The 25,586-nt window shown below is 55.2% G+C and overlaps 1 protein-coding gene across 1 annotated transcript in view; it reads left to right on the top strand.

The window, feature by feature from the left end:
• The window catches only part of CDH23 (cadherin-related 23), a 381,871-nt gene that overhangs the window by 214,991 nt on the left and 141,294 nt on the right, over positions 1 to 25,586 (top strand). The window contains exons 14-18 of the mRNA XM_005882725.2: positions 13,376 to 13,440; positions 17,074 to 17,311; positions 18,675 to 18,780; positions 21,462 to 21,589; positions 24,765 to 24,837. Of these exons, the coding sequence (XP_005882787.1) occupies positions 13,376 to 13,440; positions 17,074 to 17,311; positions 18,675 to 18,780; positions 21,462 to 21,589; positions 24,765 to 24,837 (610 nt within the window). The remainder of the gene's footprint in view (positions 1 to 13,375; positions 13,441 to 17,073; positions 17,312 to 18,674; positions 18,781 to 21,461; positions 21,590 to 24,764; positions 24,838 to 25,586) is intronic.

Raw genomic sequence — 25,586 nt, 5'->3', positions numbered from 1 at the left:
GGGAGGAAGGGGGGGGGGGGGGGTGCTACCTGGGCTCCAAGTCACTTTGGAGTGAGGACATGTCCTGGCTCCTGGGTAGGACTAGCCCACACGCAGGACCCTGCCATCTTCCCACTAGACCTGGAGCTGCCGGTTACATCCCACAGGGGAGGGGAGAAGAGGGAGGGCGGCAGACTCAGGGTGGTGAGATCCAGTATTGGGGGGAGGCGGTCCCAGCCGTGGTTTGGCTGCACCCCCAGGGGGTTGATTGGGCTGCCTTGTCCTCCTCCTTCCATCTCCTCCTCACATAAGGTCCCACTTAACTGAGCCTCAGCCACAGTGTCTGTCCCCACGCCTCTCCGCACCCTCCCTTTCCCCTCTCCTCTGCTACCACGTAATCCCAGCTTGATAGCTGCCCAGAGAGGCCTGTGTCCTCCTGATTGTGTCTCATTCATGGCCAGCCAGCCACCCTCCCTCCTCCTGCGTCCTGGGAAAATGCTTTCTGCATCCCAGTTTTCTTTGTCTGATGGTCAGATGTGATTTTTTTTAAGTCACTCGATTGAGTCTTCCTCAAACCCAAGAGCATGAGAGGATGGACAGTGTTGTGAGAGGGCGAGGAGTGGGATTGTTGGTTTTTTTCTTCTTTGCTTTGTGTGTGTGAGTGTCAGACAGACTGAGTGTGGACCCTGCGCCACGTACAGCTGTGAGGCAGGGGAATACTGCCTGGCTCAGCGTGTGTGCCAGTGGCCAGCCAGAGGCCTGGTGTGAGGTGTGGCTCCCGGGCAAGCAGGCCCTGAGACCAGGCTTCTGGGGTACTTGGAAAGTGACCCCAGGAAACTCAGGTGGGAGTGGGAAGTGAGACAAGGTCACGGAGGGGGCGTTGTGAAGCCTGTTACCACCAGGGGGCACTACTGGAGCTCGGTCCACTGGGAGATGTGAGGGAGAGGCTGTGCCCCAGGCATCCCACCCACTCCCAGCCCCCACGGAGTGAGGGTGGCTTCCAGGGACATGGACACCCCATCACGCCACCTGCTTCCTTGAGAAGCCAGAGGCTGAGAGAGGCACAGGTGGCCCTGGTGAGTGGCGGTGAGCTCGAGGCTTCCTCCGGTCGGCATTTCCGCACCCAGGAGGCGGGCGGGGGTGGCATTGGTGCTCATCTTCTGGAGCAGGAGCGGAGATGCAATGCGTTCACCCACAGAGATTGTCAGAATAGTGCCCACAACCCAGCGAGGACTATGCTGTTGTTACCAGTTTTGCATTATTCCATCTGTGAAATGGGATTGTGAACCTGTCTTGGTGGTTGTCTTAGGACAACTTAGGGACAGATCACTGTGTCAGGTTCCTCACACTGTGCCAGGCCCAAGGTGCCGCTCAGCAAGGCGGTGGCCTGTTATCCCCGTTGTCACTGCTCCTGCAGGTTCACACACACACACACACACACACACACCCTCCTCCTCCCACTCCTCTCAGCAGGGGGCCAGGAGACAACTAGGCAGCTGCCGGCCACCCTGACAGCCTTTGACGTCCCCGTAATTGCTTTCCCACGACGACTTCTTTAAGCACAGCGCTGCCGGCCAGAGCAATTTGCTCCCCATCTATTTTTATTTCCAGGTTTTAAAATAAAATAAAGAGAAACAAAAGGCAGTGGCGGAACCCAAGGACAACCACCGCGGCTGCAATAACAAACAAGCTGGGGCCACACACCTTGAGAGCACCTGTCAGTGCATTGGGATTCGAATCCCTCCTCTCCCCTCCGCAGGACTGACACGTTAATACGCGGGCTCAGGCCTGGCTCCTGCCAGAGGGCCCTCCTGCAGGCTCAGTGCCTCGCCCCCTTCCTCCCACCTGGCGGTGGCTGGGGATCTGCAGAGGGACAAAGAAAGCAGTTAGAGCTGGGAGTGGGAATACTAATACCAGCTTCACTCAGAAATGTGCACCTTGTGCCAGGCCTTGGTCTAAAGCAGTGGTCGCCAACCTTGCACCCCGAGGACCACCAGTGGTCTGCGGACCACCGGTTGGTGACTGCTTGTCTAAAGCACCTCACATGTAGGACCTTAGTCCTCAGCCATCCCAGCGAGTCAGGTGGCATTGTCAGCCCCATTTTACAGAGGAGGAAACTGAGGCTTACAGTGGATGTTACTGTGGTTGTTCCTTCTCTTCCTCTTCCTTTTTCCTCTTCTTTCTCCTCTCCTCTTTATCTCTTCCTCCTTCTTCCCTCCCCACTCTTTTCTCTCTCTCTTCCTCTCTTTCTCCTGTGGTTCCACCCCCACCCCACCCCCATCATCATCCTCCTGCTGTCCTTCCCTCCCTAGAAGTCCATCTACTCAGGATTTGCAGTTGGCTTGTCACTGGTAGAAAGGACCTCCTATGTAAGTCATCCTATATAATAAAAGGGTAATATGCAAATTGACCCTAACAGCAGAATGACTGGGAATGACTGGTCACTATGACACACACTGACCACCAGGGGGCAGACGCTCAATGCAGGAGCTGCCCTTGGTGGTCAGTGCGCTCCCACAGAGGGAGCTCTGCTCAGCCACAAGCCAGGCTGACGGCTGCCAGTACAGCGGTGGTGGTGGGAGCCTCTCCCACCTTCTCAGCAGCGCTAAGGATGTCTGACTGCAGCTTAAGCCTGCTCCCCGCTGGCAAGTGGACATCCCCCAAGGGCTCCCGGGCTCCCAGAGGGATGTCCTGCCAGCTTCTTAGGCCCAATCCCCCGGGAAGTGGGCCTAAGCCAGCAGGTGGTCATCCCCCGAGCGGTCCCCCGCGCGGGCGGGGGGGCCCCCCCCCCCCCCCGAGTGCACAAATTTTTGTGCACCGGGCCTCTAGTCATATATAATCTCCCCATCCATTCATTCAGCCCCTGTTTGTCGAAAGCCTCCAGCACTGGGATCCATGGGGGACAAGCCAGACTCAGTTCCTGCCCTCATAAAGCTTAAGTTCTAGTGGAAGGAGAAGAGCGAGTAACATTCGCCCAGATGCTCCTGCCCAAACCATGCTCTCCTCCCGACCACCTCCATCCACCAGCAGCTGCAGCATGTCCCCGACCACCCTGTCCAAGCCCCCATCGCTCTCACCACCGCCTATGCAACTACAGTGACCACCTCAGCTCCTAGTTCCTGTTCTGTCCCAGGAGTCTGTCATCCCAGCAGCAGAGCTTGCTTTTACAAATGCAAATACATTGACAAATGTAAGGAATTCCTGTCTGCTGAGACTCCAGGGCGGGCAGGAGCCTGCCTGGGGAGATCAGGAAGAGCATTCCTGGCAGAGGGAACCTCAAGTGCGGGAAGAGCAAGCTTGGCCTGTTAGGAACCTGAAGACTGAAGGAGGAAGCAGGGTAACGGAGCAGCGGGTTAGCAGAGGAGGTCGAGGCTGCAGAGGCTGGTCCACATCAGGCCTCAGGGGCCAGGGCAGGCAGCTGGGGTTTTGACTTACATTCTCTGGGAGCTTTCTAAGCTGGTGAGTGGTGTCTTGTGTTGTCAGGCTCTCCCCTGGCTCTGGTGGAGGATGGGAGGTTGGTGCCAGGGCCGAAGCAGGGAGACCCAGACCAGTCAGAAGGCTGTGCAACCCTCAAGCCCCCAGCCCAGTGTCTCACTCACAGTCCCACACTGGACGGTGGGGCAGATGCTGGATCAGAACCCAGACCTCCGTGTCCCATTTCGGGAGTATTTTCATGACTCTGCACTTAGCCACAAGTCTTTTTTGAGAACCTTCCTGCCTGGTCTGATACGGTGTATCCCCACACACACCCCTCCCCCAAGCACTCTCCTAGCCCTCCAGGAACAGAGTCCAGCAGGAATAGTAAAGAGGTTTTTTTTAAAAAAGATGCTCTGGACACTTTGTTTTTATTAAAGTATAGTTGACATACCGTGTTGTATTAGTTCCAGGTGTACAGCATAGTGATTCTGCATTTATATCCCTTATTATGTGATCACCATGGTAAGTGTAGTAGCCATCTGTCACTGTTCATAGTTATGATGATATTGACTATTTTCTCTATGCTGTAGATTATTTCCCTATGGCTTTTTTTTTCTAACTGGAAGTTTATACCTCTAATTCTCCTTCATCTTTTTCACCCAGCCCCCCTACACCCGTCCCCTCTGGCAACCATGAGTTTAGTCTCTGCATCTATAAATCAGCTTTATTTGTTCATTTGTTTTGTTTTTTAGATTTCACACATATAAGTGAAATCATATGGCACTTGTCTTTCTCTGTCTGACTTATTTCACTTAACATAGTACCCTCTACGTCTCTCCATGTTGTTACAAACGTCAAGATTTCCTTCTTTCTGGTTGTTGAGTAATATTCCACTGCATATATGTACCTCATCTTCTCTATCCACTCATCTGTTGGACACCTAGGTTGCTTCCATATCTTGGCTATTGTAGATAATGCTGCAGTGAACATAGGTGTATATGTATCTTTTCGAATTAGTGTTGTTGTTTTCGTTAGATAAATACCCAAAAGTGGAATTGCTGGGTTGTATGTATGGTAGTTCTGTTTTTTTGAGGAATCGCCACACTGTTTCCCATCGGGGCTGCACCAATTTACATTCCCACCAACAGTGCACGAGGGTTCCCTTTTCTCCACGTCCTCACCCGCACTTGTCATCTTTGTTGACTTTCTGACAATAGCCCTTTTGACAGGTGTGCGGTGATATCTCACTGTGGTTTTGATTTGCACTTCCCTGATGATTAGTGGCGTTGAGCATCTTTCCATATGTCCGTTGGCCATCTCTATGTCCTCTCTGTAGAAGTGTCTGTCCGGATCCTCTGCCCATTTTTTTCATTGGCACGTATAGCAACAAGGCTTTGACACGAGTTCCCTGCGGTTGGTTGTTGATTGCAGAGAAGACAGGCTTGAGGGAGAGCCTGAGGCCTTCTCTGTACTCGGTACCATAATTGATTAGTAATGTCTGCCATGGGCACGGGTGTCCATCCTGGGTCCACAATGGAACACGAGGGAGGAAGGCCCCTTCTCTTTCTCTGCAGCCCCCCCACCCGCTGGACCCCCCCCCTCCCCTAACTGCCCTCCCCCTCAGCTGCTCCACTTTATCATCTGCTCAGAGCCTCCGGCCCCAGCAGTCCCTGGCAGTGCCCTCTGTCCTAAGGCCTTCTGCATGCCGGGCTCTCCTGAACGTACCTTTCTTCCTGAGCCCCCCAGCCTCCCCACATCCTCTCCCGCACGCTATCGCTCACGTCCTGGTACCCTGCCCACCCGGAACACTCACCCTCTCATCTCCTACAAAGGATATCACCGTCACTGTCTCCCCTCCTCCTCGTTGTGTGACCATCCCCCCGGCCCAGGGACCCACAAGCAGTAGCTTCCAGCCGAACTTACCTCTGCCCCTCACACCCACCATGCCCTCACCCATCATCCCTAGCTGCCTTCTCAGATTAGAGATGACAGGGGAAACTGAGTCACCAAGCATCTTCCCAGAAGTGCAGGGCAGACTACATGATATTTCCCAGCCATTAGCTTTTACCTCTTATCCCCGAGAAAAGCTGAAATCCTCACCCACTGCACATGGGAGGAAGTGTGGGAACAGGGGAGAGGACCAGGCCTCAGGGGCCTAATCAGGACGAATGGACGTCACCCCAGCCTCTGGCTTCCAAGTTCCTCCAGCAGAGTCCCTCCCGCCTCCTGCCTCCTGCCTCCCACAGGCCACCTCAGTCCCCTGAGTTTGCAAGAGTGCACTTACTCTCACGTAGTTTAAGGAGTTACTTGGAGGGGCTCAGCAGATGATGAATGTGCAAAGCGTTACCAGCAAAGCACCAGTGCTCCGTGGAGCTGTTTAAAAATGCATTCTCCCATGTAAATTTCTGCTCCATCAATCCTTATGACATGTCAAACATTGCTATTGTTTCCTGAACAAATTGTACTGCGTGCCCTTCTCTGCAGAGCCGTGCATGGGAGCAGAACTGCTCGCCGCGCCTGCAGCTGCCTGCATTGCTGGGACCCAGGGCTGCTGGGGAGGCATCTGGGCCCGCCTTGCTTCAGAGCAGAAGCCCCGGGCAGGGTGTCCGGGCGAGCATGCGTGACAAGGGGCTCTGGTGGGGAGTGATTGAGTGTGTGCCTGCCAGTTGCCAGCCTGCGGGGAGAGGCACACAGGTGGCCGGGGAGGGGATGTGGAGGAGCCACAGGGGCTGAGATGGGGGGTTGGGGTTGCTTGAGATGGAGGGAGGTGTGTCTGTGTGTGGTGTGTAGCAGGATGGGGTCCACCTGAGCCAGACACCGAAAGTGAAAGAGAAGGTTTCTATAACAATATGTGGAAACAGGGAGGTATTGGGGGCTGCCTGAGACAGAGAGAGGAAGAGAGAAAATGTGTGCTGTGTGTGCGCGCACATGTGTGTGCATGTATGTGTACGTGTAGAGAGAGAGAGGTAGGGAAGTGTGAGGACATGGGGAGAAAGAAGACAAGCTATAAAGAAGGGTAGAGGACATTTAGAACCATGAGAGAGGAGGGTGTCTGTCCCAGGGAAGGATCCGCGAGATCAGAGAGCAGCGGGGTCCATGCGCCAGGGTGGGAGAGATGTGGGAGAAGGCCAGAGCAGGCGGGAGTCAGGTGGGCGGGTAAGGCCCAACCTTGCAGATGGGCACCTGCAAGGCCATGATGAGGGACAGCTGTGAGGGGCAGGGTTACATGGGGGCAGTGTGTGGGCAAGGCAGGCACCCTGTAAGGGCGCCTCCGTCCAGGGCAAATGAATGGAAGAGGGTGAGAGAGTGGCCATTCATTGTGAAAACAGAGGGGCTCTTGGGAAGGGACCAAGAGACAAGAGGACCTGACCACTGTTGAAGTGAGGGCCCCCTGGGAGTGGGCATGCGCTATCAGATGGGCATCAAAGGGCAGGGAGCTGGGCTGGGCAGAGAGTCCTGGCATACAAGTTAAAGGGAGAGCTACATCCAGAGGGTGCTGGGTGACACACCTCCCTCCATCTCAAGCAACCCCAGCCCCCTGGCTGGGTCAGGAGGGCACCCACAGCCAGCCAGGCTGCCCTAGCCTTCACCAGGTGACAGCCTCCCTGGTCTAGGCCCTGAGCCTAGAATGGGGGCCCTTCTTTGAGGACCAAGGGTCTTGGCTAAGGGCCTGCATCCAGGGAAACCACAGTCAGAGACCCTGCCCCCTCTGCAGTTGGGCACGGGTGTTGCTGGAGCCCACCTCTCTGTGTAGAGGCTGGGAGAAGAGCCACTCTGGCAAGGAGAAGACTGCCTGTGGGGGTGCATCTGGCTTCTACAGGGTGAGGGCAGTGACCTGGTAGGAGCACCCTGGGTCCCATGGCTGAGCTCTCATACTGGAGATAGATGCCTCAAGCCCCGCCCCACCCACAGGAAGCAGGAGGAGGGGATGGTAATGAGCACCCTCTTGCAGTCGGTGTGTTGAGCTCACATCCCGGCCCTGTGGCTGTTTGACCTTGGGCAGGTTGATTGACCTCTCTGAGCCTCATTCCTCTCTATCTGTAAAATGGGGATGGTATTAGTACAGAAGGCTGTTGGGAAGATGACATGGAATAAAGCATGAGAAATGCTGGGCACCGCGCCTGGCACATAGTATGTGCTCAAAGGGAAACGGCAGGGGGCACCGTGGTACCCCTTCCCATCTGACAGCCAGGGGAATGGTGAGCATTTATGACTCAGGCCTGGCCATTCTGGGGATTTGACTAGTCCCCCACTGCAGGTTCACCTTGTCTTTACCTTTGGAATTTCCCCCCCGTGTGTATTTATTTTTTTCCTTTTTGTCAGCAGAAGAAAATTACAGTTCTGCCGGCATTGTCCATCACAGAAATAAGCACTTGCCGACGCAATTATAAAGGCCCAAATGAGGGAATTAGTTTTGCTGGTAATGCCAGTGTTGGGAAGAATCAGAAAAGACGCCTTATCAATCAGGCCCTGGGCAGCAGCCAGTCCTGGACCCCTCTCCCAGGTGCTGACCACGGGGACAGATGCTGACCTGCTGGCCCGTCGTGCTGGGCTGCAAACGCATCCACTAGGGCAGGCTGTCGGCCGGGGGGGAGTGGGGGAAGGGGAAGCAGAGACGTTCTGAGCCCCCTCCAGGCCTTGGGAGCTGCAGGAGGCCAGCTCTTACCAAAAGCTACCTGGGCTTCTCGGTGTCCAGCCAGTGGCTGGGCAGTAGACCCAAATACACTTGACCGAGGGGAGCTCTTATCCAGGACTGGCCCATCTCAACCAGCAGCCCAGGCACCTGCCAGCTCATTTTCTGCTTTATTTATCTCACAGATCCTATCACTGTCTGTCTGAAATGGTTATTTAGTTACTTCTCTCCTCCATTGTCTCCCTTTCCCATTGTAAGTCACCTTCCGGCAGGAGCGTTATCATGCTCATGGCTGTGACTTCAGTGCCTGGCACAGTCGCTGGCACATCGGAAAAGCTCAGGAAATACTTGCTGAATATGTGACTGAGTGAGAGTCTGGCCCCTGTCTTCCTGAAAGTTTTCCCCATGGGGTTCCAATACCCTCCACCTGCCCTTCTCACCCACTCTGCTTGTGCCCCATAGGCAACTGCCTGGGCCGTTCGGTGAGTCCCTGCCCTCCTCTGCCGCGGAGGTTTGGCCAGAAGGGCGCTCGGAGGGCAGCTTGAGCCTGGGGGACCTGTTGGAGAGGCTTTGCGAACCCCAGCCATGCGTCCTGGGCAGCACAGCAGCCCCACTCTGGCTGCTCAGTGCCCACCGTGGTGTCTGCTGATAGGGGCTCAGCCGCCAGGAGGAGGATCAGGCTGGCGCTCCGTAGCTGACCACGGAAGTTCCAGGTCTTACTGGATTTGGCAAAGATTTTGAGCCCAGTGCCTGAGCCCTGTGCCGGGCACAAGGGAGGATACAAAAAGGAGTTAGGTATGGGCTTCTCTGCAAGGGGAGGGGACAGCATACGCGGGCAGCTTTCAGGAATAGCAGATCGTGCTGCGTGTTCAGAACAGGTACCGCGAGGGGCTCAGCGTGAGAACAGTGAGCGGTCAGGCGCTTGCACAGCATTTGGGGGTGGGGGGCAGGGGGCGGAGCTTGGACAGCAGTTACAGGGTATGGGCTTCTCTGCAAGGGGAGGGGACAGCATACGCAGGCAGCTTTCAGGAATAGCAGATCGTGCTGCGTGTTCCGAACCGGTACCGCGAGGGGCTCAGCGTGAGAACGGTGAGTGGTCAGGCGCTTGCACAGCATTTGGGGGAGGTGGGGGGGCGGAGCTTGGACAGCAGTTACGGAATGAAGGGATGGCGCAACCAGGCAGTGAAAGAAGAGTCCAGGTGCATCGGGAGAAGTGAGCGCAAGACCACCAGGCCAGTGGCCGTGCAGCGCCTGGACACCAGGGGCCCGGCTGGGATTGACTCAGCAGCAGGGGGAGCACTGGAGGTTTTAGCTATTGGTTTTGACTTCTCGCCCTGGGCCGCCTCTGAAAGTCTTGGCAAGTAGTTCGACATACCAGTGTGCAACCGTGGGTGAGAGTCCAGCCCTGGGAGGGCAGTGGTGGGCACAGAGGCACCAGCGGGAGGGCCTGCAGCCGCTTGAGGTGCTCACCTGCACCCGGTCTGTCATTTCTTAGTGTTGCCAGGTACAATATGGGAGCCACCCAGCCTGCCAGCTGGCCCCCCATCCCGTACCCCGGTAGCCATCTGACTGGCCTGCAAGAGCCTGGAGGCCACCCTGCCAGGAGATGGACTGCTCATCCTGGAACGTGGCGGGAGGGCAAAGGTGTTCATGACGCGGAAAGGACCTCTGTTCTCTATGCACAGGCCCCTGGCCACTCCTCGGACCCTCCTTTCTGAAGTGGGCATGAGGGCCACTGTCTGTCTGGCACTTGATTTGTCTGTTGGTCTTTCCGTTGCTCAGGCCTATAGCCAGCCTTGGGAAGGAGATTGTTTTAAAAGGTGCCATGGCACCTGCGTGGGGCTGCGGGGGGAGCCTGTCACTGGCCCCGACAGCGCCCTCTGCTGGACCGGCTGGCATTGCAGAGCTGCTGAGGCCTCTGCCATGGGACTGACGGGCCTGGGGCTGTCTATCCCACAGTGCTGGTTGGTTACAGCGGTTCTCAACCTGTGGGTCGCGACCCCTTTGGGGGGTCGAACGACCCTTTCACAGGGGTCGCCTAAGACCATCGGGAAACACATATATAATTACATATTGGTTTTGTGATTAATCACTATGCTTTAATTATGTTCAATTTGTAACAATGAAAATACATCCTGCATACCAGATATTTACATGACGATTCATAACAGTAGCAAAATTACAGTTATGAAGTAGCAACGAAAATAATTTTATGGTTGGGGGTCACCACAACATGAGGAACTGTATTAAAGGGTTGCAGCATTAGGAAGGTTGAGAACCACTGGTCTAAAACAAAGGGCGTGGAGGCCAGCTCTGCACTTGCCTATCAGTCGTGAGATTTGGGCAAGTTCCTTAACATCATCTTTCGTTCATCTGTGTGTTAAAGGCAGAGAGCAGGCGTTATAATGGTACCTCCTCATGGTGGTGTGGTCCAAACTGAAATGTACACACTGATACTGTTAGGTGGGTGTGGGTGCCAATGTAGCGACAGAGGACAGCTACCAGGAGCTTTCCTGAGCTGCTGTTATGTCCAGGCCCCCTGACCCCGCCCTGCCCCACTCTCAGGGAGCCACCGCTTAGCAGGGTGAGAAACACATCAGCGCACAGCTTCAGCTCCCACGTGCAGTCAGGGCTGGGAATATTGCAGAGCCCGAAACAACCTTGGGGCAGGGAAGACAGGAGCGGGGAAGCCAGGCGGAGGGAGGAAGCAGCCTACGCAGATGGGGCCAGTCAGGTCCAGCCTGGGTCCGAGAGGAGGCTGGAGCCCGCAGCAAAGGCTGGAGTGTGGGGCTGGAAGGCAGGCAGAAGAGGAGGGGCTGCCCCCTGAGGGCACCAGGGAGGACTGCCGAGTGGTTGGATTTGCTGCCTCCTCCCGGGCACAGGGAGCAGGGCCCCTCACCGGGCCCCACTGCAGCCTGGCACTGGCCCTAGGGAGGCCCTCTCTGCTGGCTGCCCCCACCCTGGCAGGGGCACAGATGCAGTTTTCCATCTTATTATTCTGCTTCATGCATTTGAAAAATGAAAGTTCTCCCTCTCCCCTTCACCACGCATACATATTTCATACGGTCATTAGACAGTGGCAGTAAAGGACTCACAAATCTTCCTGGTCAGCATGGGCGGCCTGGGCGGGCGGCGAGAGGCCCCCAGGGAAAGGGGTCATTGTGCGAGCCATTGTGCCCGGCCCACCTGGGGGGTGGAGGGGGCAGGAGAATGGCAGCTCTATCTGTCCCCAGGGGCTCAACACTGAATCTCCCTCCGCCTCAGCTGCTCCGGGTGCCAGGGTGAAGGGTACTGTACAAGGGGACCTCGGGGGTCCTCCCCACCCTGACAGTCCAAGTGCAAGTCTGGAGGTCACCTAGGGTCCCTGTGTGGCTTTCAGGTGCCCCAGGCCCCTCACTTCCTGCACGAGCCCAGCCCTCTCTACCTCCCCGATCCCCTTCCTGCTTCCTGGCCACTCTCCCTGCCTTTCCCTGGCCCCCGTCTCTTCACCCTTCCTGCTCCATTCCTCTCTTTCCCTTTGAAACCTCTCTCCTCCTTGTCTTTGCCCCCATCTCTCCACCAACTCCCTTCCCCTCACCCCTCGCTTCTTACTCGTATTTAATCATCCATTTCCCAGCATCGCGAAGCGCTGCTGTGTGCAGGCATCGTCCGTGCCGGAAGGTGAGCCTGGCAGCTGTGGCCCTGACCTCATGGCCACAGACACTTTCCTTTGACAAACGAGGATGCTGAGGCCCCTGGGGTTGCTGTTTGGTCACACGGTGACCTGGGCTGTTGACACTGGCCTGGAACGGGGCTCTCTGCACATTGACCCCTCGGCGTGGGCTCGATGGCAGCTGGCCAGCTGTTCCCCAGGCCGAGCTGCAGTGATTCTGGTCTAATAATACCAAACAGGGTGAGGTTATATGTCAGTGGGATGGAAGGGAACACGGGCTCCTCCCCTCCCCTGCCCCTCCAGCCCCTGGAAGTGGGGGAGAGAGGCCGGCTGTTGGGAGGGGCTTTGGTCTCCTCTCCCCTGGAAGAACCAGTGCCTCTGCTTCTGAGGGCCAGAAGCAATAACACACCGAGACTCGGAGCACGGCAAGGCGGCCCTGGATGCAAATCCTTACTCTGCTCCCTTTTATAGCTGTGAAGCCTTGGGTGAGCCATTTGCCTTCTCTGTGCCTCGGTTTCCCTGTCCCTAATAGGATTGTCATGAAGAGGTTTACTCTGGGCCTCACTGGGGCCTAGACCTCAGTTTTGTGATCTGTGAGATGGGTGGAAATGTCTGTCTTCCTCATCACGTTGTGAGGATAAACATGGATGGTCTTTGAAAATGTAAAAGGTATGATAGCACAGGCTGGCAGGGTCACCATGCTCGCTCTTGTCATCAGCATAAGGTGCGCCTCTCTCCCTCCAGGCTCTTTCCACTACTTGTGATAGAAAGCTGTTGGGTTAGCCTGGGTAAAACAGGTCTTGTTGGACTCACAGACCAAACTGCGGTGGGAAGGGATGTAACCCCCAGGACCCGAGAAGTACCAGGACCCAGCCCCTGTCTTCCAGCTCTCCCCTGGGGGCACCTTCATCCTCCCCAACCACCCAACCGCCCCCAGTTCACTCTGGTCCAGCTTCACTGCTTTGGAGGAAAACTTCTACCCCCGGCAACCATTTAAAGAATCCCAGGGAAGGATTCTGATTGGCCAGCTGCAGTCGGGGGCCACTCCCAGCCCAGTCCTGTGGTCATGGGCAGAGCAGGCAGCTCCCACTCAGACCACTTGTTCAGGCAGAGAGAGGTGCCAGAGAAGATGGGTGGGGAGAAAAGAGGGTGTTTGCAGTGGAAGAGGTTGCCAGTCAGATGACAGCCTGCCCTACGCATGCGATGGATTATTCCTGGGGTTCAAGGAGGGGCACCAGAAATGCCCCTCAGGTGCCTCTTTCACTGGGCAGCGCATCTGACTTGGCATCTTTAGAGACGGGAGAAAAACTGGAGAATCCAGCAGATGCTGACACCCCCTCCCCCCCCGCGCGCCCCCTTCATTTGTGATATTTCTCAAACTGACAGGTCATGACACCAAGCTCCTAAGATCTGCAAAGAATAAGCCTGCCCGGCCTGACATGAAGCAGGAGGGGTGGTTTCACAAAGTTAGGGATTTCGGTAAAAGATGGAACTTCCAGAACCCTGCTCTCCCGTATACATTTAAATAGCTGTTTGTGACTGGGGCAACCATGTTGACCTTCGTGGCTCTAGAAAGCTTGGCGTGGGCCAGAGGAGTCGTGCGGGAGGACCAAGGCTTGCTGTGGATAGCTCCTGGTGGGGTCGGGGCCTCAGCCGGGCCTGGCAGTGACGACTTGTTGTTCTCACCTTTGCAGGCAACGGACAATGACGTGGGCACCTTCGGGGAAGTCAACTACTTCTTCAGCGATGACCCGGACCGGTGAGACCCTGCCCCGCTCCTTCCCGGTGGCCCTCTGCCACTCCTGTGATGGGAAACTTCTCAGTGCCCGGGAGGGGCTACGACCCATGGCTTGAGCCCCGGGCTGGGAGCGGGAACCCAAGGGCACTGCTGCTGGTTGGACCCTGATGCGGTACAGTCTTGCTCAAGTCCCCTGAGGTCTCCGGGGCAGTTTCTCTGACCCTCAAAAGACAGCGTTTCAAAGCGTTGGAAGCAGTTTCGAAGCTCATGAGAGCACAGTGGCGGCGGCGGCCAGCGCTTTAGAAGCCCTCACCGTGTGTCAGGGATTTTGCCAAGTGCTTCGCGTGCGTTTTCAGATGTAACTCTCAAAGCTAAATGCTGGAGCTCAGTGCTCGGCACTCCTATCACCCTACTTCACGGATGAGGGAACCGCAGCCCAGAGGGGCTAAGTCACTTGCTCAGAGGCTGCAGCTCGGCCAGCACACGGCACGTAGGGCCAGGCCTCGCGTGTGGTCTCACCACAGAGGCACAGCCTGCGGGGGGCGGGGGGAGGGGGATATGCTGCAGCCATTAGGCAGGTGCCCGCCTCACGGCCCGACCCACGCCAGCCTCGCCCTGTCACCCGCCATGCTTCTGGGCATCTCTCTCTCTCTTGTCTGTGGTTAAGCTGAGCCGGGAGCAGCTCTCGTTTTTAACGTGATCGAGAGCCAAGTTGAATTCAGAGGGCAGGTCTGCTTCTGAAGCCGAAGTGTCTGATGCATCGGGAAGCCCAACAGGATGAGGGCAGCGCTGGCTGTCAGCCTGGATTACGGGCCCGGCTGTAAATGACCAGGAAGAGAAGGATTGTTGGGTGCATTCCGGCCGTTCTCTGCCGTGGAGATGGGGCCTCAAAATGGGAGGAAGGAATGAGCAGCGGGACCGGCGCACAGGGCACCCAGTCCCTCAGGGATCTGTGTTCAGGGGGCCTTATCCTGGTCATCTTGGGTGTCCTCATCGCCTCCCATCTTCTGGGCCAGGGCTTTCCTGGTCTCTGAGCCAGGATCTTCCAGGCCTGTTGGCTGGCAGGCGTGGAACAGGTCAGGGCACACAAATGTCAGCTGATGACTCCTGGGGGCACCTGAGGAGGTGTTGAGAGGAGCCAGGTAGACCTGGATCCAGGTAGACCCAGGAGACATTTGTGAGGCTCAGTCCCTCGAGCAGAAGATGAGGGGTAACTCCTGAGAGAGGACCAAACTCACTATCCTGGCTGGGTGTTTAAAACATTTTGGTTCAGCACCCTCTGGATGGCAAAATTTGTTTTATTGCCCAGATATGTGTGTGTTTTTATTGAGATATAATTGACATAAATATGGTATTTGTTTCAGGTGCACAGCATAATGATTTATACTTGTGTGTGTTGTGAAATGATCACCACAATAAGTCTAGTTCACATTTGTTAACATGTATAGTTATCCATTTTTTTCTTGAGGTGAGAACTTTTAAGATCTACTCTCTTAGCAACATTGGAATATGCAATACAACATTATTAGCTATAGTCTTTGCATATACATTGCTGTACATTGCATCCCCATGTTTATTTATTTTGACAGTGGTTCGGTTTTATCCTTCTGCATATGGCTGTCCAGTTTCCCCAACACCATTTATTGAAGAGACTACCCTTTCTTCATTATGCATTCTTGGCTTCTTTGTCATAAATTAATTGACCACATATGTGTGGGTTTATTTCTGGACTCTATTCTGTTCCATTGATCTACGTGTCTGTTTTTATGCCAATATCATACTGTACTGATTACTATGGCTTTGTAATATAGTTTGAACTCAGGGAGCATGATGCCTCCAGCTTCGTTGTTCTTTCTCAAGATTGCTTTGGTTGTTTGAGGTCTTTTGTGGTTCCATTCAAATTTTAGGATTATTTGTTCTATTTCTGTGAAACATGCCATTGGAATTTTGAGAGGGATTGCATTGAATCTGTAGGTTGCTTTGGATAATATGGACATTTTAATAATATTAATTCTTCCAACCCATGAGCACAGAATAGCTTTCCATTTCTTTGCCATCTTCAGTGTCTTTAATAGCTTTCCATTTCTTTGTCATCTTCAGTGTCTTTAATCGGTATCTTATAGTTTTCAGTGTATAGACTTTCACTTCCTTGGTTAAATTTATTCCTAGGTATCTTATTTTATGCGATTGTAAATGGGATTGTTTTCTTAATTTCTCTTTTTGACAGTTCCTTATTTGTGTATAGAAATGCACAAGATTTTTATATATTGGTTTTGTATCCTGCAACTTTACTTAATTCATTTATTAGTTCCAATAGTTTTTTGGTGGAATCTTTAGTGCTTTCTATATATGGTACCACATCTTCTGCAAATAGTGACAGTTTTACTTTTTCCTTTCTGATTTGGATGACTTTTTCTTTCTTGCCTAATTGCTGTGGCTAGGACTTTCAAAACTAAGTTGAATAAAGGTGATGAGAGTAGGTATCTTTGTCTTGTTCCTTATCTTAGAGGAAAAGCTTTCAGCTTTTTACCATTAAGTATGATGTTAGCTGTGGGCTTGTCATCTATGGCTTGTATTATATTGAGATACATTCCCTCTGTACCCAGTTTGTTGAAAGTTTTTTTTATAATAAAAGGATCTTGAATTTTGTCAAATGCTTTTTCTGCATCAATTGAGATGATCATATGATTTTTATCCTTTAATGTTGTATCCTGTTAATGAATATCACACCCGTGATCTGTGGGTATCACATTCTCATATCTCTGAAGGAAATCCTACATGAGCATGGTGTGTGATCCCTTTAATTGAATTGGGTTGGCTAATATTTCGTTGAGGATTTTTGCATCTATGTTCATCAGGAATATTGGCCTGTAACTTATTTTTCTGTTAGTGTCCTTGTCTGGTTTTGGTATCAGGTTAATGCTGGCCTCATAACATGAGTTTGTAAGTGTTCCCTCCTCTTCTGTTTTTGAGAGTTTGAGAAAGATTGGTATTAATTCATCTCTGAGTGTTTGGTAGAATGTATCAGTGAAGCTGTCTGGTCCTTCACTTTTGTTTGTTGAGAGATTTGTGATTACTGATTCGATTTCATTAGTAGCTATTTTTTCAGATTTTCTGTTTCTTTTTTTGTTTGTTTCTTTTTTTTATAGATTTTCTGTTTCTTGATTCAGTCTTGGTAAGTTGTATGTATCTAGGAATTTATCCATTTCTTCTAGGTTGTCCAATTTATTGGCACATAATTATTCATACTGGTCTCTTATGACCCTTGTATTTGTGTGGTGTCAGTTACAAGAATCTCTGACCATTACAGTTCTCCACATCTGACTGTCCGGGAGGCAGAAAGTCCTGTTTGCAGCAAAGGAGGGTCATTCTTCCCGAGTTTCCTCTTTGAGTAAATCCACCTACTCCCGCCCTTTCAGTACCTGACACGTCACCTCCCAGGTGGTCCTGATTCCTGCCCACCACCTCCCACCCGACTCCCCGTTACAAATAGATGCTCTTCTTATTGAGGGCACGTTAAAAAGGCGGATTTCAGACTTCAACTATTTGTGTCTGTTTATCGCCTTGGGCGAGGACAGGCTGGTAAGTGCAGGCCCTGTCTACAAGCTGCTTTACACCAAGCTGTTCTCTCATCCTCCTTCCTGCCCGGCCCAGGTTCTCTCTGGACAAGGACACGGGACTTATCATGCTGATCGCCAAACTGGACTACGAGCTCATCCAGCGCTTCACCTTGACGGTCATCGCCCGGGATGGGGGCGGGGAGGAGACCACAGGCCGGGTCCGGATCAACGTGTTGGACGTCAACGACAATGTGCCCACCTTCCAGAAGGATGCCTACGTGGGTGCCCTGCGAGAGAATGAGCCTTCCGTCACACAGCTGGTGCGGCTCCGGGTAAGGCGCCAGGCTTTCCTGCAGTCGGGCCATTCATCTTATCCTCGGCCTGTACCCTCTTCTTGGCGATTCCCCTGGGAAGCCACTGCGAGAGCTGCTAACCTCCATCACAAAGAAGTCTACCGGATTTGGGGGTCACGTTCTTGGTCTGTGTGAGGACGTCCCCTCATGGCCTTGGTTACCAAGTGCAGCTAGTGCCTGCCTCAGCTTAGATTTCAGGTCGCCATTCAGCAAAAGGCCGCCTCCTTCATCTCCCTTGGCAAGTGCGAGCAGTTTCTTGTGTGAGGACCCCCCCATCTGTGCCCTTTAGAGGCTGCTGAGAATCAGGAAGCGCTGTAGCTGGCAGGGACCAGAGGCCCTGGGCACAGCCACCTCACAGGAAGGGAGCAGGTGGGAAGAGGGAACCCCCGAAGGCACAGTGAATTAGCAGAGGAGTAGAGGCCGGACTAGAACTCGGGACTCTACACTCCAGGTGTCCTCCTGCAGCGCGTCCCCAGCAGGCTCCAGCGACCTCTGCCCGTGAAGCTGCTTGGTGTCCTCACGCCCCTTCCTCCCTCTGCCCACCCAGAGTGACAGGACCAGGACCTCCACTTAGAACTCGTTTCTGTAACGAGGGGGAGGAGGTGGGCAAGGAGCATACAGAAGGCAGGACCATGTGCCCTCCCAGCATGGGCCATGCTCCCTGTGGGGCCCTGCTCTCCCTCTTCCCTCCCCACTCCGCTCCTGTTGCGCCCAGGGTGGCGGGCCACCCTTAGGCTCTCTTCAGTCAGACTGCTCATCAGCCACCCCACATCAGCCACCCCTGGAGACAGTCCAGGGGGAGAAGGATCTGACCCCATCCCAAGTGCCTTCTTCCCTCCTTGCATTCATGCAACATGCATTTATTAGATACCTACTGTGTGCAAACACCATGCTGGACTCTAGGTATGCAGCTGCAATCAAGAAACACAGGTTCCTGCTCGCCAGGAGCTAACAGTCTGAGCAAGGCAGGCAGAAATTATACAAGAAGTCGGGGGAACCGATGGGGTGCACAGCACAGGGCCCTAACCCAGTCCTGAGGTCAGGGAAGGCCTCCATGGGTGGGATGTGCAAGCTGGGACGGAATGGGCTGGAGGTGGTCCTGCCAGGTGTGGTGGAGACCCTCTCTGTCCCCTGGCCTTGCCCACTTCTCCCGAGGCCTCCAGCCTGCCCTCCAGATTCCCCAGGATAGCTCCTCACTCAACATGAGACGTGTCTGCTGTAGCCTCCAGCTGCAAGGCCAGGAGGGTCTGATCACCCAGAAAGGGGGCGCTGAGAGGGACCAGCCCTCCTCCCACCCACCCTCCTCTGGCTCACAGGGCTCTGTCCATCCTCTTCCTTCCAGGCAACAGACGAAGACTCCCCTCCCAACAACCAGATTACCTACAGCATCGTCAACGCCTCCGCCTTTGGCAGCTACTTCGACATCAGCGTGTATGAAGGCTATGCAGGTACAGGGGGCAGGACTAGGGGTCCAGCCAGGAGGAGGGCTGGCAGGCGGGAGCTGCGTTTCGCACTCACACCTGCCTCAGAAGGGGGCTCTCTGACTCTCAGACACGCCGGAGCATTCAGGGAGCTTCCCCGTAGCTCCTGTTGGCTGGAGCAGCACGTGGCACGCGGCCACCCTTCCATGGGTCAAGATCTCTGTCTCAGACGGGCCAGGTTTTTCTCGGGGTCGTAGGCCCATGGCCAGCCAGGCGGCTGATGTTCCCACAATCTGAGGAGTCCCTATATCTCCGCAAGGCTGTCCGGGTAGACCTGTGGGGTGGAGACTCGTTAGTCAAGCTTCCCCATCCTGTGAGCTTTCTGCGACTGCCCCCACCCTTCTGAGGACCCTGCCTGGCCCAGGCCCAGGCCCCCCCCCCCCCACCTCTGAGGACCCTGCCTGGCCCAGGCACAGTTCCACACTTTGGACTCTGCCCTGCCTGCCCGCTGTGAGTCCTGATCCCTAGAGGCTGTGAAAGGAGTGGCAGCAACCTCAAGCTCCACGATCCCATGAGGCCACCTCTTTTTTTTCAGATGAAGCAACTGGGACACAGAGACAGGGAGCCACTTGCCCGAGGCCACACAGCAAAGCTGTCCGGGGGGCCCTGTGGTCTAGCTCTTGGCTGCCTCTCCAGCCTTGTCTTCGGCACTTCCCCTCCCACCACCAGAACCCGGCAGCTCGGAACCCTCTCTCTGAGCTCTCCTTTGACAGTGGCCACTGCCTTGTCTTGGCCGCGTCTCTCCCATTGCCCCGCCTCCCTTCCCCTGCTGGCTGCTCTAAGGCCTCCTGTGGACATCCCCTCTCTGAAAAGCGTCCCTAATGCGTGAAGATGTGCTCGCTGCCCCCAAGGCAGAAGGGACGCGCATTGGATGACTCTACGTCCAGTGCTCACTCCTAGCACCCCACCGCGGGGTCAGAGAAATGCAGGCACAGAAATCACAGCCCTGGCTGCAGAGGCTGCCGCCTGACGTTCTCTGTCAAGTCGGTGCCCCTTTAAGAAACGTGACAATGCCGTGCCTCTGCCCACCCTCTCACCTCCCCTTCCCCTCGGCTGCAAGGACCTCCCTTCGGTTTTATATGACTAGAGTAATAATTTGATTTCTGTTTTCCAAATAGAAAGTGGCAATTTAATATTGTTGCAGTGCCTTTGCAGATTACCCAGGCCCCCACTCCCAAGCCAATTTGCCTTCCCATCCAAAACTGAGCATCAGTGGGTTCACGCCAAAGGGGACTTGTGGTGAGAGTTCAGGCTGTGTAGGGTGGGGATGTGTGAGGTCTTAGCGCCCCCTCCCCCAGAGCCTGCCTCTCCACCTCTGTCCACCTCTGGCGCTAGGGGTCTTTACCCACCTTCTAGCAGAGTCTGCGGAGGGTAAATTCTGCAATGCCATACACTGAGTGTCCCCCAAGGGGTCTACAGACACTGAGTGCTCCCCAAGGGGTCTACAGAGTGCCCAGAGCCGCTATTGGAGAGGCATGAAGAGCCTGTATGAAATCACAGCCCTGGCTGCAGAGGCTGCTGCCTGACCCTGACGTTCTCTGTCAAGTCGGTGCCCCTTTAAGAAACGTGACAATGCCGTGCCTCTGCCCACCCTCTCACCTCCCCTTCCCCTCGGCTGCAAGGACCTCCCTTCGGTTTTATATGACTAGAGTAATAATTTGATTTCTGTTTTCCAAATAGAAAGTGGCAATTTAATATTGTTGCAGTGCCTTTGCAGATTACCCAGGCCCCCACTCCCAAGCCAATTTGCCTTCCCATCCAAAACCGAGCATCAGCGGGTTCACGCCAAAGGGGACTGTGGTGAGAGTTCAGGCTGTGCAGGGTGGGGATGTGTGAGGTCTTAGCGCCCCCTCCCCCAGAGCCTGCCTCTCCACCTCTGTCCACCTCTGGCGCTAGGGGTCTTTACCCACCTTCTAGCAGAGTCTGCGGAGGGTAACCAAGGGGTCTACAGACACTGAGTGTCCCCCAAGGGGTCTACAGACACTGAGTGTCCCCCAAGGGGTCTACAGAGTGCCCAGAGCAGCTATTGGAGAGGCATGAAGAGCCTGTATGGTAATGAGAGGAGGGAGGGAGAGAAGAGAAATGGGGAGAAAGGCAATGAGAGGAAAAGACAGGGAGCTGCCACCTGTACCCCACTATCTGCTCCACCCCCTGGCAGCCCGACACTGGGCAGTAAAGGGGCAAGCCCGTTATCTGGAGGGTATCAGGAGCAGTAACAGGGACAGGACTAGAGAGCTTGGGCATGACCCTGACCTCTAGATAAGTGCCAGGTGAGTGGGTGAGACAGACAGAAAGACAAGTAGGAATGACACTTTCTGGGAAAGAGCCTGGGTTCCGGATTCAGACAAACCTGGGCTCGAATTCTGGCTCTATTGAGTTCCTAGCTGTGTGTCTCTGAGCAAGTGACTAAACCTCTCTGAGCTTGGGTCCTTCATCTGTAAAGCGGGGCGTACATTACCACCAGAGTAGCCACACCTGGTGGCCTCGCATGGGGCCTGCCACATATCAGGCAGTCAGTAAACCTAAGTCAACACCATGAGGCTCCAGGAGTTCATGCCAGCTGCCCCCTCCTGCCCCGAGGGAAGCCCTGGCTGGATGGGTACTGAAGGCTGCTTACAGGGGCCCTGGGCCTGTTCCTGTCATTTCAGTCATCAGTGTGAGCCGCCCCCTGGATTACGAGCAGATACCCAACGGACTGATTTATCTGACGGTCATGGCCAAGGACGCTGGCAACCCCCCTCTGAACAGCACTGTCCCTGTCACCATCGAGGTGTTTGTAAGTACCCAGGGGCGCTGGCCTTGCCCTCCAGGGTAAGGGGTGGTGAGTGCTTCCCAGGCTTCCAGGGGCCCCTCCTGAGCCCTGTGTCCGCAAGTCCTTGACTGTCCCCACAGCTCAGGGGCTTACCTGGCAGACCATCCCAAAGGCTGTCCTAGCAGGGAGGTCTGGGGCCTCAGGACACCCTGTCAGGGGAACAGGAGCTGGAGGAAGTGTCATGGGATCCCTCGCCTAGAGCTACATTCTGTGAAGTTCAAGGGAATTCCTGAAGGCCATCTCCTCTCCTGTCTCTCTCCCCCTCTCTTTCTTTTCACTTCCTTTTTCCGCTCCTCTGAGGATCTAAAGGGGCCTGAAAGCAAACCACAGCTTGTCTGACATGGAAATCACGCACACCTTAGTGGGTTTAGTGTCTGAAGTGATCAGTCTCTGAATCCGTCTCCGCACTGGCTCATTGGCCCTGTGCAGCCCCCCAGCCTCCGGGGGATGAGATGGTGGTGACGATAGGCCTTCCCCCCACCGCACCCCCCGAGACCCTCCAAGGCTGCACGCACACACACCTGCCCCCATCTCATAGAGGCGGCTGCCTGCAGGGGAGGGCGAACATGTTGATGGAAGAGTTAGCACGTACTGATTCCAGGAGAATGAGATCAGATTGTCAGGTTACGAGATACGCTGTGATTTGACATATGCTCAGGAAGACACCTCGCCCAGAGCTGGCTTGCTGGATGACCGCCCTGTCCCAGCTGGCTTTGCCAGCAGCCCCTGGTGCTGCCCTGCCCCTAGCTTCGTCCTCGCAACTGAGGCTGAGGCTCCAGGGCCAGCTGCCGAGTGCAAAGGTCCTCATCTGGGCAGGGGACCCCACTCGCTTACGAAATAGGATGGGGCTGGCCGTGACGGAAAAGCCAAGAGTGGGCGCATGGAGCAGGGTTTAGGGGTGGCATGGAGGGTGCAGCAGAGGGAAGGGCAGAGCGTCTGGGGCCTTATCTCTGGCACGTCGGGCTGCAGGAGTGGCAGGGAGGGCGGGAACAGATCCCCAGGAGCCTAAACACCTGCCCGTTGAACCTGCAACCTCCCACCTGAAATGCCAAGGCTTATACCAACCAACTAGAATGATGCCCTGCCCGTCAGAACCACGTCCTGGTACTCTTTTTAAAACTGTGTTTTTCCATTACAGTTGACATACAATATTATATACGTTTTAGGTATGCAACATGGCGACTAGAAGTGCACAACTGCTAATACACAACTTGCAAAGTGGTTACCCCAAGTCTGGTACCCACCTGACACCGGACATAGTTGTTACAGTGTTATTGGTGATATTCCCTCCAAGCTGTCCTGAGGGTCAGAGGGGGCTCCACACTCTCCTTCCAGGGCTTCCCTGGCCCCCCATCCCCCACCCCCACCCCCGGCAGGAGGAGGGTCTGGCAACAGAGGCAGGGGCCACCCTGGCTGTGCGTGAACATCGTCTCTCAAGCAGGACTCTGGGATGTGTAGTCACTGAGTCTAAGGACCACACTTGAAAAGGTCACCGCCTTTGGGTTAATTTTGCACGTGGGTGGTTTTTAAGTAGCTGTCACTCGTCTGAGCTGCCGTCTCCCTCCACCAGGCCATGGACGGCAGCACTGACTGCACTGGGTGGGGGTGGGGAAAGGCAGATCCCAGCGACAGGGTTCTGGAAGGAGGAGGGGCGGGTGAGAGGGGCCAGGTGACTCCTTTTCATCCACTGCTTGTTGGTTTTTAATAAAGAAGTCAAACTCGGTTTGTAGATTTCCCATTAGGGGACAATAAGCTTTTGTAGAGGGAGCCGCTGAATTAGAACTAATAGCGAATGCAGCACCAGGATCCGGGGAAATATCACCGCTAATAAGTTTCTGCCTCATGCTCTGTCACTGACATTCTCAGCGCTGTTCCGTGCAGCCAAGCAGAAGGCTTAAATAGACACACATATGGGGCACCGGTGCCGCGCCAGGGGACACCGGGCATGCTGTTGAGGCATTGGATGTGTGGCGAGGCCTCCCACAGCCAGTCCGCTGAGACTGGGGAGGGGGCAGATCAGCATCAGCCAGGGTGCAGCCCAGAGCCAGGGCTGCACTGGGAAAGAAGCGTGTCCCTATCCGGGCACCCACAGTCCCGGTAGGATGGGGTTCTCTGAAGTCCCGAGGGGCAGACAGCCCCATATCATGCCTCCCTCACGTTCACGTTTGATCAGCCAGAAGTGCTTCCAGCAAAGGGGGTTTACTGAGGAGTCTCCCTCTTCGGAGCTCCCAGTTCTGGGGTACGTGAGGCCCTTGGGGCCTGCATCGTGCTGGGCTCGTGGGGAAAGCAGGGAAGGCCCCGAGTCGGGGGATGGGGGGCAGCAAGGCTTCCTCCAAGATGGGAACAGGGGCCAGTTCTTGTTGAGTGATGGCGAAAGGCAGGGGGCGAGGGAGAGAGTCTTAAAGGGTAGGAATGTCTCCCTGATGGTGGAGGGAGATGCGTGTGGAGGAGCGGGAGACAGGCTGCTCCGGGCCCCACCACTGTCCCTCTCCCCTGCCACTGGTGGAGGCTGGGCCAGAGGAGGGGTTGCTTCAGATCTGAAGGGGGTGGTTCTGGGCCAGGATGCGCCAGGGGCGGAGGAGCCGTGCTCCTGTGAATGTGCAGTGGGGTCTGGAATTCAGGCCGGGAACCCACCTGACCCCCTGCCTGCATTCCTCAGTGTCTTCCTGGTTGGGCTGCTCCTTTCTCCCTTCATTGCTGGGAGGGTTTCTAGAACCTTCCACCATCACCTTGGCAGAGCTGAGGAAGAAAGTCTGAGTAGGCATCCCCTTCGTGGGGGCGATGAGCTAAAAGTGGGAGAACTGGAGTAAGCTTGGAGCTCGGCTTACTCAGGAAGACCGACGGGAGAGCCAGGGGGCCGGGAGTGGTAGGGAGTCCCGACTGCTGCCTTCTTTCTCCATCTCCCCGGTCCTCACCGGCCCTTCCTGACCCCCACATGTTTCCCCAAGGCCTGTCCCACCTCCTTGAACCATAGCTTAGCCAAAGGGGCGCCTGGCCCCCTGTGACACCTGCCTGGCTCTGGTTATACGTCGGGGCCAGAGTACCTCCGTGCCAGCCATGCCCGTTTGATGCCAGCACAGGACAGCTGCCAGCCCCCACTGCCGCCCTGGCTCCTACAACCTGTCTGTCTGCTTTGCAGGATGAAAATGACAACCCTCCCACCTTCAGCAAGCCTGCGTACTTTGTCTCTGTGGTGGAGAGCATCATGGCAGGTACGGGCCCAGGCGGGAGGGCGTGAAGGCAGGGATCAGCAGGCGCGGCACTGCGGTGGGCTGACCTGGCTTGTCCACCATGGCCCTCCCTGTCTGTTTCTCATGACCAGTGAGGGGAGCCTTTGGAGATGCTCAGTTATCTGCCAGCCAACAGTTGCTTATAAAGCACCTACTATGTGCAGCCGCTCCACTAGGCACTTGGTCTCTGCTCTCCCGCAGCTACAGTCTAGCAGGGAAGACAGTAATGATTGGTGACTAACCCAGCGACCGTGGTTAACTAGGGGGTGCAGAGAGTTCTGAGATTACGATGCTGTGAGCCAGGTCCCAGGGGCCAGGATGGCCAAAAGGTGGCCTTGGAGGGTGGCATGTGCTCCAGTGTGAGGACAAGAGTAGGAGGTGCATCCCTTGGTCATGTCTCAGGTTCCAGGGCTCAGCTTGCAGACCCAGGGCCATAAGCTCCACACTCAGGATCCAGGCAACCTGTTCTGACCTCAGAGCAGGCTGGCAGCTTCACTTGCATCCAGAGAGGACATTCTATAGGGGATGTGTCAGCAATTGCTGAAGCAGCTGGAGGAGTCAGAGAAGCTAAGGGGTCAGGGTCAGGTAGAGCCGGGGGATAGCTGGAGGAGCCAGGGGCAGCCAGGGGAGTCAGGTGCAGCTGGGGGAGTCAGGGGCAGCTGGGGGAGTTGGTGTTAGCTGGGGGAGTCAGGGGTAGCTGGGGGAGTCGGGGGCAGTTGGGGGCGGGGGCA

Source organism: Myotis brandtii, unplaced genomic scaffold (assembly GCF_000412655.1).
Source record: "Myotis brandtii unplaced genomic scaffold, ASM41265v1 scaffold735, whole genome shotgun sequence".
In the NCBI taxonomy this organism is placed as follows: Eukaryota; Metazoa; Chordata; class Mammalia; order Chiroptera; family Vespertilionidae; genus Myotis; species Myotis brandtii.
Note: the sequence above shows the minus strand (reverse complement) of the source record. Positions and strands in the feature narration are given on the sequence as shown.